This window comes from Xenopus laevis, chromosome 5S, assembly GCF_017654675.1.
Source record: "Xenopus laevis strain J_2021 chromosome 5S, Xenopus_laevis_v10.1, whole genome shotgun sequence".
NCBI lineage: Eukaryota > Metazoa > Chordata > Amphibia > Anura > Pipidae > Xenopus > Xenopus laevis.
In genome coordinates this window covers 98,380,668-98,403,429 of record NC_054380.1, presented here as the reverse complement: position 1 = coordinate 98,403,429, position 22,762 = coordinate 98,380,668, and the positions used below count along the sequence as shown (strand labels likewise).

Below are 22,762 nucleotides of genomic sequence, written 5' to 3'. Positions count from 1 at the left end.
TCTAGGACAAGAACACACCTGTTGTATAGCAAGAGACAGAGCTATCAATACTTTATTCCACAGCTGTACTTTTCAACAAAGATCTTGGATATGGCAGATCCTATTTTTTGGGGCAATGATATTTTCTAAAATTGTTTCAACAACCATTATTCACCAACTGAGATTTAAAGGACACAAGGTCAGAGACAAAAGCACAAAAGACTGTTTGTATTTATTTCTTGATACACTGCTAAATATTAAGATGAAACAATCAGATTTGAACAAATGGAATACTGACATTACAGTCCAGCATGTGAAAGAGTTTTATTTTCACATTATTTTTGCTTCAGGTGAGAAACAGCATTTCTTAACCTTTTCTCTTGGATGACCTGAATTAAGTGGTGAATCGGCTTCTGGGCCCACAAATTGGCTTAGAAATAGATACACAGTTATGGGATCTGTTATAGGAAAACAGTTATCTAGAAAGCTTTCAATTACATAAAGGCTGTCTCCCATAGACTCAATTATAATCAAATAATTAACATTTTTAACAACTGTTTAATTTTTCCATTTTTCCTTGTAGTAATGAAGCAGTACCTTGTACTTGATTCCAACTAAGATATAATAAATATTTATTGGAGGCAAAACAATCCTACTGACTTATAATTACTTTTTGAATGATTTTGTATTAGACTTAAATGTTTTTTTCCAAAATGAATCAGTTAATAGTGCTGCTCCAGCAGAATTCTGCACTGAAATCCATTTCTCAAAAGAGCAAACAGATTTTTTTATATTCAATTTTGAAATCTGACATGTGGCTAGACATATTGTCAATTTCCCAGCTGCCCCAAGTCACGTGACTTGTGCTCTGATAAACTTCAATCACTCTTTATTACTGTACTGCAAGTTGGAGTGATATTACCCCCCCCCAGCAGCCAAACAAAAGAACAATGGGAAGGTAACCAGATAGCAGCTCCCTAACACAAGATAATAGCTGCCTGGTAGATCTAAGAACAACACTCAATAGTAAAAACCCATGTCCCACTGAGACTCCAGTTCAGTTACATTGAGAAGGAAAAACAGCAGCCTGCCAGAAAGCATTTCTCTCCTAAAGTGCAGGCACAAGTCACATGACGAGGGGCAGCTGGGAAATTGACAAAATGTCTAGCCCCATGTCAGATTTCAAAATTGAATATATAAAAATCTGTTAGCTCTTATGAGAAATGGATTTCAGTGCAGAATTCTGCTGGAGCAACACTATTAACTGATTCATTTTGAAATTTTTTTTTTTTTACCATGACAGTATCCCTTCAATAACAGGTCCCATACCTGTACATCACTGCTGAAAGCCATTTCACATTATTTACGGGGTTTTAAGGGTACTTGCAGATGAGGAGCTTTTTCAACAACTTTAAAATCTTGCTACTGTGGGCAACTCATTTCACTAAAATACCTCACCTCAGGGGGCATTGCCCCCAAAGTTACCAGGAGCAGCAAAAAGCCCCCAGCTTTTTGCTGCTCCTGGTAACTTGTCACCATCAGGTGCAATCCTTAACACCCCCTCAGGTGTTAAGGATCGCACCTGATGGTGACATGTTTTTGGGTCACAAGCAATAGGTTAAGAATCCCCAAATTAGTTAAAAAACATAAGTATTGACCAACATCATCATTTTTTTTAAAGAGGAATTAGTTTTAAAGTGCTAAAATGTTGTCATTCCCAGGTAACCAATTGAATCATTCAGTGATACAAAAATGACCATGTAAAAAGATTTCAATGTATCATTTCACATTCTCTATGGGAAAGACAGAGCACTTACTTTTAATTCCAATGAGTACATGTTCAAATTTTTTTTATTGTACTGTTTTTATATCCTACAGATGTAGGCTAAACATAAACAGGGGTATAGTTATTATATTTGACAGTGAAAATAAATGCTCACATTCTAGGAGTTATTTGAAAACATGAATAGGATGAGGTATCTTCCCCAAAGAGTTTACAATCTATCATGATTTTAATGCCAGATTACAGCATACGATTTTTAAATCTATGGACATGAAGAAATTGGACTTTCATTTTTTTTAATACTTTTAAATTTAGTTGTTAGATACATTATAGGATCTAATTCTGCCTGATCATTTGGCCAATTAAACAATCAAGACTTGTATAAGCTTAGTTGGCTACAAGTGTTGTGTGTATGCACATATCTTTTCTAAGCAAACTGTTACATTTGATACAATAAAAAGAGACGCAAACATAGATTGTTATCTTCACAAAGATACAGAATAAAGTTCGGCCTACAATAAATCTGTAGTGGAAACTGACGCCCACATGGTGCTTTTCAACAACTGAGAACAAATGGTGACTAGGCTGTTTTATTTGTAATTGATAAACATGTCCTGGTTGTACAGTTCTTTGATAGAGGTATTATATAACACTTTTGCAAACAATTAGATGTACAAAAAAATGAACATAAAATGTGTAAGATCTACCCCCTGGAAAAAAAATCATATGTTTCTGGCCATTATTAATACGGCTAGCTTTCTCCTAATTACAAGTAATGATCGTGGCAGCTTTTTGGGCATAAATTAGCAACTGCTCCATGCAGAGTATGTGCTGCCAAGACTGGGCTATATTCACAGTGGGTGCACATAGAGACAGCAGTATCTGCAGCTGTACAAGACAGACTGCATTTTATAATTAATAGCAGATACTTTTGTCAATTACACCAAAGGTACAGTCCTTACACTTTTTTAACCTATGTTTTTCCTGCACTGCAGCTGAAAGAAATAAACTTGACTCTTGCTGCTTCTGGACATCACTGTTTATAAGTTTAATGGCTGCCTGAGATTACCTCTCTATTGCAGCAAATGTCAATGAGATTAATTATGGAACACTGGTATGAATGTCACTTGATATTAGACGAAAACAGGGCCATCAGGTTAGATGGAAACAAAAAGAGTTAGATATATCACATATTCAACATACTGTAGTATTTTAAGGGGTGAAGAAGGTGATTGCTACCTATTCTGGTGACAAGGAAAAGTTACACATAAGATGTCAAATGATTGGTACAATAAATATGCCATTCCAATACTAAAGAGAAGGTTGATTAAATATAAACTGGGAAATCCTGAAATGCCGACAGCATTGTGATATTTTCCCCATTTATGATATGCGAACCGTCAGGAATGATTCAAGTGGCCATATGTATCCAATCAGATTTTTTGTATCAATCCAATTGAATTGTGCAGTTGAACACTACTGCGTTCAATTATAGCAGATTTTTGGGACTCTAACTAGCTACTTCTCCAGGACCCAAAACGCAGTAGCTTCAATCTCCCTTTATGCCTTGTTTAGTTCAGTTTAGTTTAGTTTTCTTATGATTAAAACAATAGGCAAAAAAGTATGTTCAGCCCAGCCCAAGTTCACGTTGAACGGAGCATGCTGCCCTTTAAAAATCACGTCTTGGTCCACTCATGGATCAGTATACTTTGTTTTGTAAATGGCTTTTCTCTGTTTCAATGATTTGGCAAAAATGAATGCTGTATCACATTATTATTCTACAATTGCATGCTGTGATTAGTCATTCAACTTTGGATAGGGAAGGGTTTAGATCATACAATTAATCTATTGTAGACAGAGAAAGGCCCCCTAGACCAGAGAAAGTCCACATCAAGTTATCATTGTATCTGCCCTATAAGTCATGGCGATCCATCATCCACAACAAGATGTTCGTTTATCAGTCGAAATGAACACATTGGTCCTTTTGCAAAAGTATAAATCAAACAGTTGTGTATTACAATGTAACAACTTAGTGAATAAGTTAGTTGTCCATATAATTCATGGCATAATATCTGTAACTAAGAACTTAACCACAAGATAAAATAAAATAGTAACGCCATTCTTAATGTTAAATGTGTTGATCCCATTCATCTTTTGCTTAAAGGGGAAACATACCTCTTCTATTGGCTTGTAAAAACAAAATCTCTTTTCTATATATTTAAATTTGCAAACTACATTTGAATGGTCAAATTGCTTGCTTATGCTGACTGACATAGCTATAGTAACAGAACCTAGAAAAGTAAGGAAAGAAACAAGAGATGTCTCTGGTTTGTCTCAGATGGAGAAAACATTCCATCTTCATTCCAACGGGCAACCAACCTTGTGCCATAGTATAAGAAGCAGTAGCCGTATACTGTATATGCTTTCTTGTCCTTTGTTACACTATATAATGCTTCAGAAAGAGAATTCACAGCTCTCACTGTGAAAAATCCCTGTGGCACGTTAAGATGACACCTCCTTTCCTCTAATCAAGGGATGCACTTGTGCCCTGCCAGTAAATATTATTAGTAAAGAGTAAAATATTCTCCATATCCATCAAAGGAAGATGACATCTTGTGACTAAAAAAAAAAGAGGTTACCCATTCTATCTTTATTGATGTATACTGGGAGCACCAACCTATAAAAATGGTAATATGATTTCAGAATACATCAGTTAATAGTGCTGCTCCAGCAGACTTCTGAGCTCAAATAAGTTTTTTAATTTTGAAATATGACATGGGGCTAGACATATTGTCTGTTTCCCAGTAGCCACCAGTCATGTGACTCGTGCTCCGATAAACTTCAGTCATTCTTTACTGCTGCACTGCAAGTTGGAGTGATATCATCCCCTCCCTCCCTCCCCACCCCCAGCCCCCCTTCAACAGAACAATGGGAAGTTAACCAGATAACAGCTGCCTGGTAGATATAAGAACAGCACTCAATAGAAAAAATCCATGTCCCACTGAGACACCTTCAGTTACATTAAAGGGATACGATTATGGGGAAGTTTTTTTTTTCAAAATGAATCAGTTAATAGTGCTGCTCCAGCAGAATTCTGCACTGAAATCCATTTCTCAAAAGAGCAAACAGATTTTCTTATATTCAATTTTGAAATCTGACATGGGGATAGACATATTGTCAATTTCACAGCTGCCCCAAGTCATGTGATTTGTGCTCTGATAAACTTCAATCACTCTGTTTACTGCTGTACTGCAAGTTGGAGTGATATCACCCCCTCCCTTTCCCCCCCAGGAGCCAAACAAAAGAACAATGGGAAGGTAACCAGATAGCAGCTCCCTAACACAAGATAACAGCTGCCTGGTAGATCTAAGAACATCACTCAATAGTAAAAACCCATGTCTCACTGAGACACATTCAGTTACATTAAGAAGGAAAAACAGCAGCCTGCCAGAAAGCATTTCTCTCCTAAAGTGCAGGCACAAGTCACATGACCAGGGGCAGCTGGGAAATTGACAAAATGTCTAGCCCCATGTCGAATTTCAAAATTGAATATAAAAAAATCTGTTTGCTCTTTTGAGAAATGGATTTAAGTGCAGAATTCTGCTGGAGTAGCACTATTAACGGATGCGTTTTGAAAAAAACATGTTTTCCAGTGACAGTATCCCTTTAAGTAGGAGAAACTACAGCCTGCCAGAAAGCAGTTCCATCCTAAAGTACTGTCTCTTTTTTGAAAGCACATGACCAAGAAAAATGACCTGAGATGGCTGCTTACACAGTAATATTACAACTAAATAAAAATACACTTGTTGTGTTAGAAATTAAATTTTACATGGTAGATGTAATTATTTGCAGTGTAAACAATGTCATTTAGAAATAAAAACTACACCAAAAAAATTATGACAGAATCCCTTTAATCTTTTCATCGTGGCATTTACATTTCTATTTGCCAACTCCATTGGTTCATTCTCTTGTATCTTACATTTTCTCTTGACTACAGTAATCATAAACAATACACTTTTAGCAACACTTTAACCCATTATTGCTCTAATCCTTTTTTTATCAAGCAGCAGCTTTATTTCAAAAAAGCCTTGCCCACACTATACAAATATCTGCCGACATCAGTTATACACAGTTACGCAGCATTAATCTTAGTAATAAAAAACAAGATAACTTTACTATGCTCCAGTAAAACCAGCCAGTATGCAGGCTTATCAGTATTTCATTTTAACAGGGTATTTAAATTGACCTCACAGTCTCCCAAACTAAAAAAGAGAAAAATAAGAAAACCTTTAATAGTCAGTTAAAAAGCAAGTGAATTTTCCTTGGCAACACAGATATGAAATATGAATATTCAATTAAACCAATACAAACTGACAAAAAGCCACACTTTTCCAGTGAGTAGAGAAAACACACTGTTCCAAAATTTTTCAATCTTTAAAAATAATAATAGAGAATATTTAGAGGCATACCCGCAAGATCTCCCTGCAGATGTAAGCAATCCACTCTTCTTTCAAAGTATTGCCTTTGGTGTTTTTGATCAAATCAGTGACGGATCCAGCGCCACAGAATTCCATTACCAGCTGGAACAGAAAGATTAGACACATATTTTATGAGGTATATTAGCCATTTTATTGGCATATTTGAGATAATTAAGAACCTTTAACACATTTGTTGATGTTATCAGTTGCATGCAAACACACAGAAAAACATACAAAGGTAAGAAATCTGCCATTGCGAATCCCTGTAAAGGTATTGGATCGGTTATCCAGAAACCCATTATTCAGAAAGCTCCGAATTATGGAAAGGCCATCTCCCATAGACCCCATTATAATCAGATAATCCAAATTTTTAAAAATGATATCCTTTTTCTCTGTAACAATAAAACAGTACCTTGTACTTGATCCAAGCTAAGATATCATTATTTCTTATTGAAAGCAAAACCAGTCAATTGGGTTTACTTAATGTTTACATGAGTTTCTAGTAAACTTAAGGTATGATGATCTAAATTACAGAAAGATCCATTATCCAGAAAACCCCAGGTCCCGAGAATTCTGGATAACAGGTCCCATACCTGTATCTAGAATTACCATTGTTAATGGAGTCCATTTTAAGAAAATAATTCTATTTTGTTATTTCTTTTCTCTCTGTAACAAAAAAACAGCACCTTTTATTTGATTGTAACTACACTGCATGAATCCATGTTCATGGCAAAATCTTTTTGGGTTCATTTAATGTATAAATATTTGTATGAGATGTAAGGTATGGTGATTACAGCTTCCCTGTAAACCACTAGGTGACTATTTCTTGTGGTGCATATTCTTACCCATAGCTGATCATCCATTCCAGGAGGGTTCTTTTTTATAAATGCCCCATAATATGTGGCAATGTTTCTGTGATGTGAGTATTTCTTCAGCATGTTAATCTCTTGTTTGATTTCTTCCTCTTCATCCTGCCACAAAATAAACAAGAATCATTTTAATTAAACATTTTATTTATGCTTTTAAAGTTATTTGTAAATGTAACAAATTGAGAATAGGAAGAGGGAGACAGCAACTGCATGAACAAAATAATGTTAAAACCATAAAAAAAAATGTGATTAAAGTATACTGGACATTTACTTGGAATTACATTTAGTTTAATTAGGAACAAACTTATTTTGGTGTCCACAACCCTTTTAAAGATCCCACATCTTCAGAACTTGGGGAAGGTTATCCATGTCACTGTGTATATATCAAGAGCCCCAGGCTCCACCAATAAATGCATTTTAAGTTCCTTTCACTACAACGATTTGTCAAAACAAAAACACTATGACAAAGATGTTTGTGTGATATAAAGCAATGGAGAACAACAAGGGCTTTGTAGTATTACATAAAGAATGGGAATGAACAGTAGAAAACATGAATAAACATGAATATTACTAAAAACATGGAAAAAGGGGAAAATAACTAGTCAGTGGAAGGGCAAGAAACATAGGAGAAAAAAAAAAATCACAATTTAAAGTTGATAAGCGAAAATACAATATTCGACATAAAAGGGAAAGTGGTATAAAAAGGGGGGGGGGGGGGACAGGCCAATTATGAATAAGAAGAGCCAAAAAGAGTGTTGAAACGAGCAGACAGTAAAAACTGATTTAATACAGTGGTTCACTATGGAGTACCTGTTTATCTCTATGTGTGACGTTCAACTTGCATTTAGTGCACCTCATTCTTGATGCTGTTTTCCATATTCAGCATACGCCATCGTAATTTTGGTGCACACTTTTTTTTCATTATTACGAATGATTGGGAACATATTTCCTTAACCATAAAAACATATTGTACAAAAGCCGTACATGATAAATCACCGGTGCCGTACTTTTAAGATCCTAATCCCCAGCGGCCAAGAAAAGGAAAGCTAAAGCTGCCATAATGGGATGTATTGTAGTTTCCATGCATAATAATATATTTTAATGACTTTGTTCTTTTCTATTGTCACATTTATATAGCTGACTATATATAACTAAAGACACAGCAGTGATTTTGATTCACAGAAGCACAGCCACAGATAAATCAAGACCCTAATCTAAGTAGTTATATTAGCAATTTTTGTAACTGTAGCTTTCACATGTAGCTGGAATCTCTAAATTACAAACTGACAAATCACATAAAATCCATGTATATTGTGTGAGGCTGGTTTACTAATTAAAATAAAATGCTTTGTATTAGCAAAACAATCATTGCCAGCTTTGTAAAGAAAAGTTCAAGTACCTTTTTGGCAAGACAATTTTGAAGTAGTGGCCAACAGATAACCTACACGCTTCAAGTTACCATAAACATCTGAGGATTCTTTTCTGGCATCTGTCACTGCTTTTTTCGTAAACATCACACTGACACTCATCAGCGATGAGACATACCATTTTCTGTGATTCGTATTATGAAAAGTATACATCAACAGACAAGACACTTACAGATAAAGATATATCAAGCAAAAGTAAATACAATATTTTGTTGCAGTAGAACATTGGCAAAGTTGTATACACTTTTAATTTCACCCTGCCCCATAACTACAGAGGGGACCTAAGGATCTGAGCAGCTAATGGACACAAATGAACCTGCATCTCTTTATCTCTGTTCACATGATTACCAAGAAATGCAATCATCTCTGCTTTCCAAAAGGGACAAGAACATTCTTTTGAAACTTTTTAATTTGGTTTTAATGAACACAATGCTCAAGATTTCTTTGCACAATTAAGATGATCTTAATTTAGGGGGCATATTTTTCAAGAGTCGAATTTCGAATTGAAAAAACTTGGTCGAATAGGTCCGTATGTGGCCGAATTCGAATTGTATGAATAGAAGGAATGGCTCATTCGATCAAATTCGATTAGAAGTTTCCCCCCCATTTTTCAAAGTCCACCAATTGACTCCAAATTGGTTCTAGGAGGTCCCCCATAGGCTAAAACAGCAATTCGGCAGGTTTTAGATGGTGAATGATAGAAGTCAAATTTTTAAAGAGACAGCACATGATAAATTTCGATATTCTAATGTTCGGATTTTTTTTTAAATTCGAATCGAATTTGGACCATTCCCTAGTCGAAGTACACAAAAAATTCACCTCTACAATTCACCTCTTTGATAACTTTGATAAAAAGTTAGAGAAGAGGGCACACACCCTTAAAAATATAATGCGAGGTGCTAATTCATCTGGAGGCTCCCCATGTGGATCTCCAAATCTAACATAAGAAAAAAAAAGGAAAAAAAGAAAAAATATCAAAATCAAAAGTGAGCAAAAAAGATCTGTTGAAATAACTGTTAACTGGAGGAGTGATCATTGAAGTAATGGAGGTGTACATGTATATGTTGGTGTTTAGTGGGCGTTGTTGCATCTGTTGGTATTTATTAAATGCAGGTGCAGAATGGCTTTAGTGGTGTGTGCTGGTGCTGTAGAATGGGTGCAGGGGTGAATATTGTTTAACTGTACAACAGTCAACCTCAGCAATCAGTCATAATGAACAGACCGGAAACATCCATGGGACAGAGGGTTAAATTCTTTCTTGAAGTATCATCCCTTTGTTAGCTGATCAGACTGGGAAGCAAAGAGGCAGTTCCTTCAGTAAATAAAAAATACATATCCAGCAGCTTAAAAGCTCTTATGAATTTAAATGGAGCAGCGCTTTATGTATTGGTATGAAAAGGAGAAAGATTGACAGCATGGTGTACAAAGCTCCCAAAGCATCTTTCAATGGCAGACTGCAATGAAATAAAGGTCATTTCTGCATTTAAGCTTTTATTTGTAAAATTGAAATGTAATACTCACTGAAGTTTATACGTTTGCAGAGGGCCAAGTCATTATTATGCAACTATTATACAGCTGTAAATTAACTCATGATATTACCATTTTCTTTGTGGCATGCAGGCCACCAGTTCATGAAGGAAGAATGGACATAGGTGACATACCTCATATTTATGGTATTTTTAGTTTGATAAGAAAATCTATTTACGTGTTAGGTCTCATTTACAAATGCCCCAGGAACATAAGTTGAAGCAATAAGCCCTTAGGGCTCATCCACTGAGAAGCTTCAGCTGTAGAATTGGCAGGGTTAACTGTACTCCACACCTTGCCCAGTATTAAGCAGTATTGTGTATCTTGCACCTTCCTGCTCTGGATTCTGTTTGATCTACAGCAGGGTGACTGCTGCATCAATATTTTTATATATCTTGTTATTTGGTCTCCTGAATACCCCTGAACTATAGCACGGCGACTGTTACACCAGATAGCTGTAACCCTGTTATGAGTTAAAGAAACAGTAACACCAAAACAATTTAAATATTTTAAAATAATGAACATATAATGTACTGTTGTGGTGCACTGGTAAATCATGTGCTTCAGAAACTCTACAATAATTCATATAAACCAGCTGCTGTTTAACCATGGGAGCAGCCATTTAAAGCTGAAAAAGCAGAAAAGGCACAGGATACACAGCAGATAACAGATACAGTATACAAAGGGATTCTTCTGAACTTATCTGTTATCTATTGTGTATCCTGTGCTTAAATGGCTGCCCCATAGCTACATACATACACTATATAAATTATAGTGTTTCTGAAGCAAACACACCAGTTTTACCACTGCAGGGCAACAGTATATTGTATTGTCGTTCCTTTTAAAATCTTAAAAAATGCTTTGATGTTACTGTTTCTTTAAGAGAGTCCAATATAATAGCAATTTAAATGAAATTTTGTGGGAGAACTCATTTGCCACACTAAACAAATCCAGAACTATAACAGAGTGATAAAGTATGCGCTTTGAGCTAGTAACAACAAAGCAGTAACCAAAGTCTTCATGCCCATGCCACACTGTGACAACATTGCACTAAGTTGCTGGGTGAGCTCTGCATTATGTGCTACTGGGGTCTATTCACCCCCCAGTAAATTATTATTATATTGATTGCTGCCTACCCTGACACAGTTACATCATTACTAACTGACTGTGCTGAGGTTTTTGGACTGGCATGCAATAAAACGCTTGATCCTTATATCTTCTGGTGTCGTGCTTTGGTGGCCGGATACTTGATACATAGTTTTGTATGGGACTCACAATTTCTAATATTGGATCTTATAATTAAAAAAGCTACTTTATTTAAAACTACAACAACATGGTTATATAACAAAGAAGAAAAATATACATTACCCCTGTGACATCCATGACTTTAATAGCTGCAAGCTGTCCGGTTTTAACATGGCGACCCTGATAACACACAGAAACATGTTGTTAAGTTTTGTTTTGATTAAAAAGCCACTGATGAATATATAATTTTATAATAACTGTAAGCACTTCTAAGATCCATACGGAATAAAGACACACAGTGCAGTGACAGCATTACCATTGTATAATACCACAATAGCATGGCAAACACATCCATTCGACTGTGTGAGGCTTAAGGGAATTAGATTATTTTTCTGGACTCAAATGAAATTCAGCACAACTGATTTATAGTTCAATGAGTCAAGACTTCTGTGCTGAAGAGATGACTAAGCTCCTTATGTGTCACTTCTCTTGCACACAGGAAAAAACAATGCTGCCAATTTAAAAAGGTAAAAAACCTATAATGGTTTGGAAAATTATGTTCCTTCTCCTGAATGTCATAATACATTAAGAATGATATAGAATAATCACTTTGAGAACTATTACTGGGATGTGGGCTGGGGTTTTCCAGACGGGGGTTCTTTTTGTAATGAGGAGTACTAGGTATTTCTTTTTTTAAAGTAGGATTGCCTTTTCATTAACATGGAATTATTTTAGCTTAGTTGTAATTATTATCATCTTCATTATAATCATTTCATTATCACTCCCTGCCCAAGAGGGTCAGTTTTAGCAGGAGTCAATTAACCTTTTTGAGTGCATGAAGAAACCAGAGTGCAATTGCAACCCACGCAAACAATGGTTGGAATAGAAGCTAGGATCCCAGAACTGCAAGACAGCAATGCTAACCTCTGCTCTACCATTAAAGAAACAGTTCAGTGTAAAAATAAAAACTGGGTAAATAAATAAAAAATATTTCTAATACAGTTAGTAAGCCAAAAATGTAATCTTTAAAGGCTGAAGTGACTTTATGTCGAACAGAACACTACTTCCGGTTTTCAGCTCTCTAAATGAACTGTTAGCTACTTTAAGGAGTGTCACATGGGTCATAACTGTTCAGTGAGTTTGCAATTTATCCTCAGCATGCAGGTCAGATTCAAAAGCAAACAGTTATGTCCCATGCCCCCCCCCCCTCAAGTCACTAATTGGTTACTGCCTGGTAACCAATCAGTGGAAACCAAGAGAGCTGCAAAGCAGGAAGTAGTTTTCTAAATATTATGTTAGACATCCAGTCACTCCAGCCTTTATACATTACATTGTTGGCTAACTAACTATATTGAAAACATTTTTTATTTTGCACAGCCTATTTGCCCAGTTTTTATTTTTACACTGAACAATTCCTTTACGTATGAGCGAAAGATAAGCAAAGAATGCAAACTGTTTTATTAAAATAGGCCTTGATAAGAAATGCCACTGCAATATTTTAGAGCTTCCTGGAAATGGGTTTTCAGATAACCAATCACATAACTGTACCTCAATCTTGTGCTGCTATCAAGCACAGGGAAAACACACAATCTCATTGCAAATAACATCAAAACCTGAACTTGAAACCGCAGTGCTGCCAATCTAGAGTGCAGAGCCACTGTGAGCTCATGGGTTTATTTTGCCAACAAAATGAATGAAAAATAAACAGTGTACTTAGCCTATAGCACATGGCACCACAAATGGGTTTTATGCAGTTTTTTATAAAATAATGGTATGGTATTAATCTCCGTTTTTTTTCTTTTCCACAGTTCGGCTTGATATTTTACGGTCTACATTATTCCAGTGGTTATGATATTCAATGCATATTTTAGCACCTTCACCATCATAAAGAATTTGCAGAAGGCAAATAACCCTACACATTTCACAGTCAAACTGCTCTGTTGCTCAACACTCTTTCCACATTCAACTCTTTCCAATTTCCAAAAAATTCAAGTAAGAATATAATTGGGTAATGCGATGGTTGTCATGGATACAACTGACATTTTCCTGCCTGCTCAGCTATATGACATTCTCCGAGTGTTTACAATGGTTTCTGTCATTAATTCTTTCAGTGTATGAATGTTTCAGCACTAATAATGCGCCCGACGAGAAGCATCAACATCACTGCAGCCTAACACCCAGCAGCTTTCTGCTAATCCTATATGACAGTAGCCATATTGGGTCCTAGCAGTAGTTTATAAAGGTAAAATCTTGCATGAAAGGAAAACTATACCCCTCAAACAATATAGGTCTCTATAAAAATATATTGCATAAAACAGCTCATATGTAAACCCCTGCTTCATGTAAATAAACCATTTTCATAATAATATACTTTTTTAGCGGTATGTGCCATTGGGTAATCATAAATAGAAAACTGCCATTTTAAAAAATAAGGGCCGCCCCCTGGGATCGTATGATTCACAGTGCACACAAACATACCAAACAAACTATACTTGTTACCGTAGGTCACACGAGCCAATTAACAGTTAGAGTTGTGTCTTTTGCTTCCACACTTCTTCCTGTTACAGTTAGGTTTGTAGTATTTCTGGTCAGGTGATCTCTGAGGCAGCACAGAGACCATTCTGAAATGGTGGTTCAAGGCAAGAGATGTACAAGGGCAACATTTACTTAAATATATATTCCAGTTTGATAAGATTCTTTAATATATCACTTAATTTGATATAAACTAATGCATCTGTTGCTTAAGTATTCATTTTGGGAGTATAGTTTTCCTTTAAGTCAGCAACAACGAGATTTTGGTTTTATCACCTTGTTGGTTTGGGGGTATAGCTTTCCTTTAAGGGCCCATATGTAAAAGTGACACAAACACAATCAGTCCCCATCTACAGTGTCCCACAAATCAACCAGACCAATCAGATTTTAGCATTCAGCAGGGTAAATAAAAATGAAACATATGACTAGGGGTTTCAAAGGTACTCATGCTCCAATCTACCATCTGTTTAACCCAAATCATATGTCTGCCCATCTTACCAATGAGGCTGTGGCATTTCAGAACATGAGATAATTACTTAGCAGTGAATTTTTGCAAAACAGAAAACATACACAGGTATGGGATCCGTTATCCGGAAAGCATTTTTCCAAGAATACTTCAAATTATGAAAAAGGCCATCTCCAAAAGACTACATTTTATCCAAATAATACAAAAATGTTAAAGGAAAACTATACCCCCAAAATGAATACTTAAGCAACAGATAGTTTATATCAAATTGAATGACATATTAACGAATCTTACCAAACTGGAATATATATTTACATAAATATTGCCCTTTTACATCTCTTGCCTTGAGCCACCATTTCGTGACTCTATCTGTGCTGCCTCAGAGATCACCTGACCAGAAATACTACAACTCTAACTGTAACAGGAAGAAGTGAGGAAGCAAAAGGCAGAACTCTGTCTGTTAATTGGCTCATGTGACCTTACATGTGGTTTGTATGTGTGCACAGTGAATCTTACGATCTCAGGGGGCGGCCCTTATTTTTTAAAATGGCAATTTTCTATTTATGATTACCCAATGGCACATGCTACTAAAAAACTATATTATTATGATAATGGTTCATTTACATGAAGCAGGGTTTTACACATGAGCTATTTTACTCAGTATCTTTTAATAGAGACCTACATTGTTTGGGGGGTATAGTTTTCCTTTAAATATTATTTCCTTTTCCTCTGTAATAATAAAACAGTACATTGTACTTGAACCAAACTAAGTAATTAATCTTTATTGAAAGCAAAACCAGCATATTAGGTTTACTTAATGTTTACATTATTTTTCTCTGAAGATCAAAATCCGTTATCTGGAAAACCCCTGTTCCCGAGCAATATAGATAACAGGTCTCATACCTGTACTTTGTTTTTAGTGTACTTGCTCCCAGACCTTATTGGCTTGCTGGACAATGCTGGATTCAGGCCCACCTACCAATTTGACCAATGACACTGTGGATGCATATACTTTTTCCCTTGATGACAGCTTTGGTATGTACAGTGAAGAACCTATGATCTATGTGAGCACCCATATAGTGGTGGTGGCCAAATCAGACACTGGGGTAGATGTGTGGAACCCATGCTACGTGAGACCTCCCACCACTGTTGATAAAAGTGTTAAGCTCCCCATAGACGCAAAGATTTTTCTTGCCGAACGACCGATTTTAGCGAAGTCCAACCAATCCTTCGACATTATTGCGAAGTTAGATGGATTGGAACGATCGTACATCTTACGATTTTTCAGCCGACATCTGTCAGAAAATTGAATGGCCAGGTTTAAAAATCTTTATCGGTCCCAGTGCAATCTATCTATGTTTGCAGGGCCATGCAGTCAAATGGTCTTTTTAGTTGATGGACAATTTGTACAAACGTTTCGAGTTAATTGTGGTCTCACGATGACAATCGGATCTTTTAAAAATCTTTACATCTATGACCAGCTTTAGACCTATCTGTGCAAACATTACTGTAATATATTCTGATACAATAACAACCAACCTGTTAGGCTCCACTTTCCTATTATTTTCACCCTTGGAAAAATACCCTACTTGAAAGACAGGTTCCGCACCTGACTGGTACTAACAGAAAGGGAATAAGTGTCGCCACCTTTTCTGGAAAACAATTCCAACCTATGAACTGCTTTCATTGAATAATTTCAGTATCAAATATTAAAACTTATGAAAGCACACATGATCAGCAATAGACAGAACTTGATTTCTAAATCAGCAGTTTGCTTCCTAGTTTGACACTTGCCTTTATGCTGAGATCTAATGGCTGCAAAGCATTGGACTTTGTGGAATGGTAGAAAAATGATAAGAATGTTAGTTTCTCGGTGTACTGATACAGAAGCGCGGCAGGTATTTCTGTTGCGGGATTGCAGAGGGGCCCCAGCCAAATGAAGCAGAGCTTTTACTGCTCACATAAAAAGGTATTTAAATGGATCATTGTGGTGTGATCTTGCCCTGCATTGGTTTATGTCTGCAACGAACATATTCTGAAAGCATGTGCTTTATCTCTTTGCCACCATCCTCTATTGTTCTGTACAGGTATGGGACCTGTTATCCAGAATGCTCGGGACCTGAGGTTTTTCAGATAATGGATCTTTCTGTAATTTGGATCTTCATACCTTAAGTTTACTAGAAAATCATTTAAACATTAAATAAATACAATAGTCTGGTTTTGCTTCCAATAAGGATTAATTATATCTTAGTTTGGATCAAATACAAGGTATTATTTCCTAATTCAGAAAACCCCAGATCCCAATCAGGTTTTCAGTTTGGAATTGGTTAATAAGTAGTTAATTTAAAAATCTGCCTAAAATATGGGGGGAGGAATAAATTTATTGGGGGACCCAGTAATTTATAGTAAGTATATTGCTAGTTCATCCAGCTGAAGCTTTCCGATAGCCTTGTCTAAGCTGCTATGTACTATCCTGAGGAGCTATGGTTGCAATGTTGCAGTCTGGTCCAAACAAATCCATTAAATACCAACATGTGATGAGTGTGTTTGATACGTGTATACCCTTCTGTACAACTGCTGGCACATAATCATGTTTAATCCCTGAAAGTACCCAAACATATACAAACTAGTCTGCTCAAGACCATTTTTTATGTAATCATATTATATGGATATTAATGTCAATGATATGTTTTGCAATATTTTGATCATTGACATCAATATCCATATAATGGGGCACTGTGCTCCACCGCCAGAAGCATTTTCGGAGGGCCAAGTGCACATAGCCGCTCCTGACTGTCCACAACTCCACAAGCGAATGTGAATGCTATAGTGGAAGCAGGCCCTGCAGTCCGGGCAGCACTGACTTTGTGATTATGACATTGACAGACCTGAAGTGGTCACCTACAAACCTATAAATCTGGATTTGCTTCTTTACAGCTAACTCTTCTAGTTTTACCAATTACATTAGTTTAGAAACAAAATATACACCTATACACAAATCACAACATTCCTGTTGTGAATACAAGAAGAAGATCTCTTAACCAGTTTGCTTGGGACCTGGGGTTTTCCAGATAATGGATCATAGCAACTTAGGTTTGCTCAAGATGTAAAAACATTAAATAAACCCAACAGGCTTGTCTTGCCAACAATATGGCTTCATACAACATAGTTACCCTAATATATAAGGTATAGTTTTATTATTAAAAAAAAAAGGAAATTGTTAAAAATGTTAATGTTAAAAATTATAATTATTTGCTTTAAATTGACTCTATTGTAGATGGCCTTACTGTGCATAATGGGTTTCCGGATAAAGGACTCCCTACCTGTATTAAAAAGGTGAATGGCTTTGTTATTGATTTTATGGGGTTTGAGTGATTATATTTCTTATTTTGCAAGGGAATGCTGTCTTGTTGTCAGGTCAGCTGCCACCAACAGCCAAAAGCTAATTAGTCTTATTTATTTTTAATTGTTTACCCTTTAGATCAATCTACTATTCATTCTGACTTTCAAACTACTACTTTGTTTCTATGGTAAATTAGCCCTAACAGCTAGAGAGAAGTAGAATTCAGAGACTGAGTAGCAGAACAAAACATACATATATAAATATACATAAAAAAAAACACACACAAAAGAAAACCAATTGCAAACTGTCTTAGAATACTGCTGTCTATATCATAGTAAAAGAAAAGAACAGCTTACTCTTTATTTATGCCTTTGCAGGCGACTGATACCCACATGATGTCAATGTCATACCTCCTAACATTTGGGAAATAGAAAGAGGGAAAAAAGATTTGGAGAGTGGCAAAAAAAACTGAACCAAATCCTAATTTGCATATGCAAATTAGGGGTGAGAAAGGGAAAACACTTTTTACTTCCTTGTTTTTTGACAAAAAGTCACGCGACTAATTTGCATCTGCAAATTAGGATTCAGATGCGGTTCGGATTCCTGGACGGATCCCAAACCGAATCCTGGATTCGGTGCATCCCTAGTTATTACAGTTTTGCTAAAGAAGATGAATTGGTCTTTAAGCTGCAAGTCACAGTTTCCCCAAGAGACATGCTTATCTTAAATTGTTACAATTGTTTGTTTGCTTATCTTACATTGTTACAAAAGTATTTAAGTGCCCCTGCCAAGTATTCTGGGCTCTGCCTAAAGCCCATTAAGTTTTAGAAACTTTGTATCTTTTTCTGGCTGTTCAATGCAGGAGATCAAAGAGAAAGTTTGGACATTTCAATAACAATCCGGGACTGCAGGTTGAGCTGTCATAATCAGCACTGTCCCGCGCAAAGCGGGACAATTGGGAGGTATGTAATGTATCAAAAAGCAATGATTTCATCTCAACTAAAGTGGCTGCCAGCAGGAAGGACTGTATCACTGAGATTCTACCTGACAGGATAGTCTTAATCAAACATATTCAGGTGCCATTACCCATAGTCTAAAAGCAATTAAGGTGGTGATTATCATTTTGTCAGGCCCACACTGGCAACATGTAGAGTCTGCAATGGGCAGTCACCATTTATTGGGCCTGCGGGGGCTATATTGGACTTAAATGCCACTGCCTTTTGAATCTCAACCTAGACCTGTATTTATACATAAACCAAAATGATGATGCTGTGCAAGATGCTTTTAACTATAAGGATATCTTACAAAGCAGTGAGCCTAATAACAATATCAACATTACTTGTGTTTGCTGCTAGCATTTGTGCCATGATTTTAAAAAAATCACCAAAACATGGTTAGGGCAAATATAGTACAGTGTAGTATGAGAAGATTCTTGGATTTGGCCCACAATGAATAACACAGCAAATCCTACAAAATCACATATAATACTATTCCAGGTCAAGCATGTACATCTTGCTGAATAATATGAAACTTGGAAACGAAAGTCAACTCTTCTGTTGGAATAATGTAATAATACAGCACAGATTTCTGTGGTTCAAAAAGACTTTGAACAAGAAAAAGCTAAATTTGAGCAGCTGAGTGGAGGTAAGGAGGCTACCGGTATATTTGGCCGCATAAATTGGTGAAAGCAATAATCTGCAGGGAACAGCCTGTGGGCATTCTACCAGTAATTGCTGCAGGGCCATGTCACAGATTGGTACACACATACTTACTGGGCAGCTTAAATCTATTTAAATAAAACAGCTGACATTTTTCCTGATTTTCAATCCAGACAGAGTCGTATACACAACAAAATTACTTGACCTATTAAATTATAAGTCTTTTAGCATAACATAAATTGAGCTGAAAAAACTAATAGATGATATAACCAGAGAAAAAGATGGATCTGAAATAAATGCTTGCACTCTGATTAAATTCATTCATGTGTGACCATTGAGATTGAATTGCATTATACCCGACGCCATAAAAATCATTTCACTACACAGATGTACCTAAGTGCTATTAATCATGTAATGGAACAGAGGAATCACATGGCACAATGTCAGATGAGGCCAGGCTACCTACCCATGTGTTGCTGGCACAGCTTTTAGTCAGATTGATTTTACCAATCTCCTTGCCACAAATACAGTTTATTATTGCTGCTGTTTACAAACATACTACTTATGAATACCAAGCTTTAACCCTTTAAGTGCCAGCAGAATTTCACATTTTGGTTACGCGAAATGCCAGCCGTTTTTGAAACATTTTGTGCTCTCTCACTTTAGGGGCATTTTCTGAGGGGAAACCTATAGTTTACCTAGGAAAACTATACATTGTTTTTTTCGGTAGAAACTGAGCTTTCTAAATCTGCCTGAGTTTTCATGTATTTCCACCTGTGCAAAAAAATTTATAGTGCTAAATACCAAAAAAAAATGAAAAATTACCATTTTTCATCGTATATCAATTTATACCAGAAAAATATTTCATTTTAGGGATGAAAATCCAACTGATTTGGAAAGCCTTATGTCTCTCGAACGTGCCAATACCAGATATGTATAGTTTTAGGGAGATTTAGGATTTCTGTACAGCAAAAACTCCCGGCAGTATATTACCGAATTTTGAAAGCACTAAGGCAGAAAACAGCATGCTTTAGATTCCAAGGCAAAAAATCCTGAAACCGTAGGTTTACCCCAGAAAACCATACATTTTTGAAAAGTACACATTCTGCCGATTACAAAATGGGTAACTATGTCTCTCTACTCCCAACTACCAAACATAAAAGCTTGTCTGAAAATAGCGGTTTTTCAAAAAAAAATTCAAAATTCTGAAAAATCATTTCAAAGGTTTTATTTTGCTGCTCCGCATATCCCAAAAAACTATATTAGGAACCAAGAAAAAGCACCTGAAATATGATTGCCAGGGGTCCACTGAACAGTTTGATACCCATTATGCATAGGTTTACCAAAGTATCTGGCATTTAGAGACACCAATATGAAGTTAGCACATCCAAATTGATCAGGACTTTACTTCAGCTACTGAGAAATCAACACATTGACTGCATTTTTTGTGGGGTAAAAACACAGAAATATATGTTTACCCCCCAAACCCATATATTTTTGGAAAGTACACATTCTACTGAATCTAAAATGGGTACCCATGCCTTTCTGCTCCAAACTACTGAGTCGCAAGGCTTTCCCAAAATTGTCGGTTTTGGTGAAATATCTGAAAATTGCCTCAAACCTTCAACTTCCCAGCACCATATCGCCCATGTATCATTACGTACTAAGAAAAAGCACCCTAAATATGATTGCCAGGGTTCCTCTGAACATTTTGGTGGTCATTGTTCATAAGTTTACCGAAGTATCTGGCATTTAGAGGCCCCAAAATGAAGTTAGCGCATACAAACAGTCCCGTGGGTAACTTCAGCTAATGAAAGATCAACACATTGACTGCATTTTTGTGGGGTAAAAACACAGAAATATATGTTTACCCCCCAAACCCATATATTTTTGGAAAGTACACATTCTACTGAATCTAAAATGGGTACCCATGCCTTTCTGCTCCAAACTACTGAGTCACAAGGCTTTCCCAAAGTTGTCGGTTTTGGTGAAATATCTGAAAATTGCCTCAAAGCTTCAACTTCCCAGCACCATATCACCCATGTGTCATTACGTACTAAGAAAAAGCACCCTAAATATGATTGCCAGGGTTCCTCTGAACATTTTGGTGGCCATTGTTCATAAGTTTACCAAAGTGTCTGGCATTTAGAGGCCCCAAAATGAAGTTAGCGCATACAAACAGTCCCGTGGGTAACTTCATCTAATGAAAAATCAACACATTGACTGCATTTTAGTGGGGTAAAAACACAGAAATATATGTTTACCCCCCAAACCCATATATTTTTGGAAAGTACACATTCTACTGAATCTAAAATGGGTACCCATGCCTTTCTGCTCCAAACTACTGAGTCGCAAGGCTTTGCCACAATTGTCGGTTTTGGTGAAATATCTGAAAATTGCCTCAAAGCTTCAACTTCTCAGCACCATATCACCCATGTATCGTTATGCACCAAGAAAAAGCACCCTAAATATGATTGCCAGGGTTCCTCCGAACAGTTTGGTGGCCCTTGTTCATAGGTTTACCAAAGAATCTGGCATTTAGAGGCCCCAAAATGAAGTTAGCGCATACAAATAGTCATGTGGGTAACTTCAGCTAATGAAAGATCAACACATTGACTGCATTTTTGTGGGGTAAAAACACAGAAATATATGTTTACCCCCCAAACCCATACATTTTTGGAAAGTACACATTCTACAGAATCTAAAATGGGTACCCATGCCTTATTGCTCCAAACTACTGAGTCGCCAGGCTTTCCCAAAGTTGTCGGTTTTGGTGAAATATCTGAAAATTGCCTCAAAGCTTCAACTTCCCAGTACCATATCACCCATGTGTCATTACGTACTAAGAAAAAGCACCCTAAATATGATTGCCAGGGTTCCTCTGAACATTTTGGTGGCCATTGTTCATAAGTTTACCAAAGTATCTGGCATTTAGAGGCCCCAAAATGAAGTTAGCGCATACAAACAGTCCCGTGGGTAACTTCAGCTAATGAAAAATCAACACATTGACTGCATTTTTGTGGGGTAAAAACACAGAAATATATGTTTACCCCCCAAAACCCATATATTTTTGGAAAGTACACATTCTACAGAATCTAAAATGGGTACCCATGCCTTTCTGCTCCAAACTACTGAGTAGCAAGGCTTTCCCACAATTGTCGGTTTTGGTGAAATATCTGAAAATTGCCTCAAAGCTTCAACTTCTCAGCACCATATCACCCATGTATCGTTATGCACCAAGAAAAAGCACCCTAAATATGATTGCCAGGGTTCCTCCGAACAGTTTGGTGGCCATTGTTCATAGGTTTACCAAAGTATCTGGCATTTAGAGGCCCCAAAATGAAGTTAGCGCATACAAATAGTCCTGTGGGTAACTTCAGCTAATGAAAGATCAACACATTGACTGCATTTTTGTGGGGTAAAAACACAGAAATATATGTTTACCCCCCAAACCC

At 36.5% G+C, this 22,762-nt stretch overlaps 1 protein-coding gene across 19 annotated transcripts in view; it reads right to left on the bottom strand.

Moving 5' to 3' along the window:
• The window catches only part of tnik.S (TRAF2 and NCK interacting kinase S homeolog), a 185,649-nt gene that overhangs the window by 70,798 nt on the left and 92,089 nt on the right, over nucleotides 1-22,762 (bottom strand). For all 19 annotated transcript variants that reach the window (XM_041564880.1, XM_041564884.1, XM_041564875.1 and 16 more), the window contains exons 3-5: nucleotides 11,432-11,488; nucleotides 7,086-7,211; nucleotides 6,232-6,342 (exon numbers count right to left, since the gene is read on the bottom strand). In XM_041564880.1, coding sequence (XP_041420814.1) covers nucleotides 6,232-6,342; nucleotides 7,086-7,211; nucleotides 11,432-11,488 — 294 coding nt within the window. The remainder of the gene's footprint in view (nucleotides 1-6,231; nucleotides 6,343-7,085; nucleotides 7,212-11,431; nucleotides 11,489-22,762) is intronic.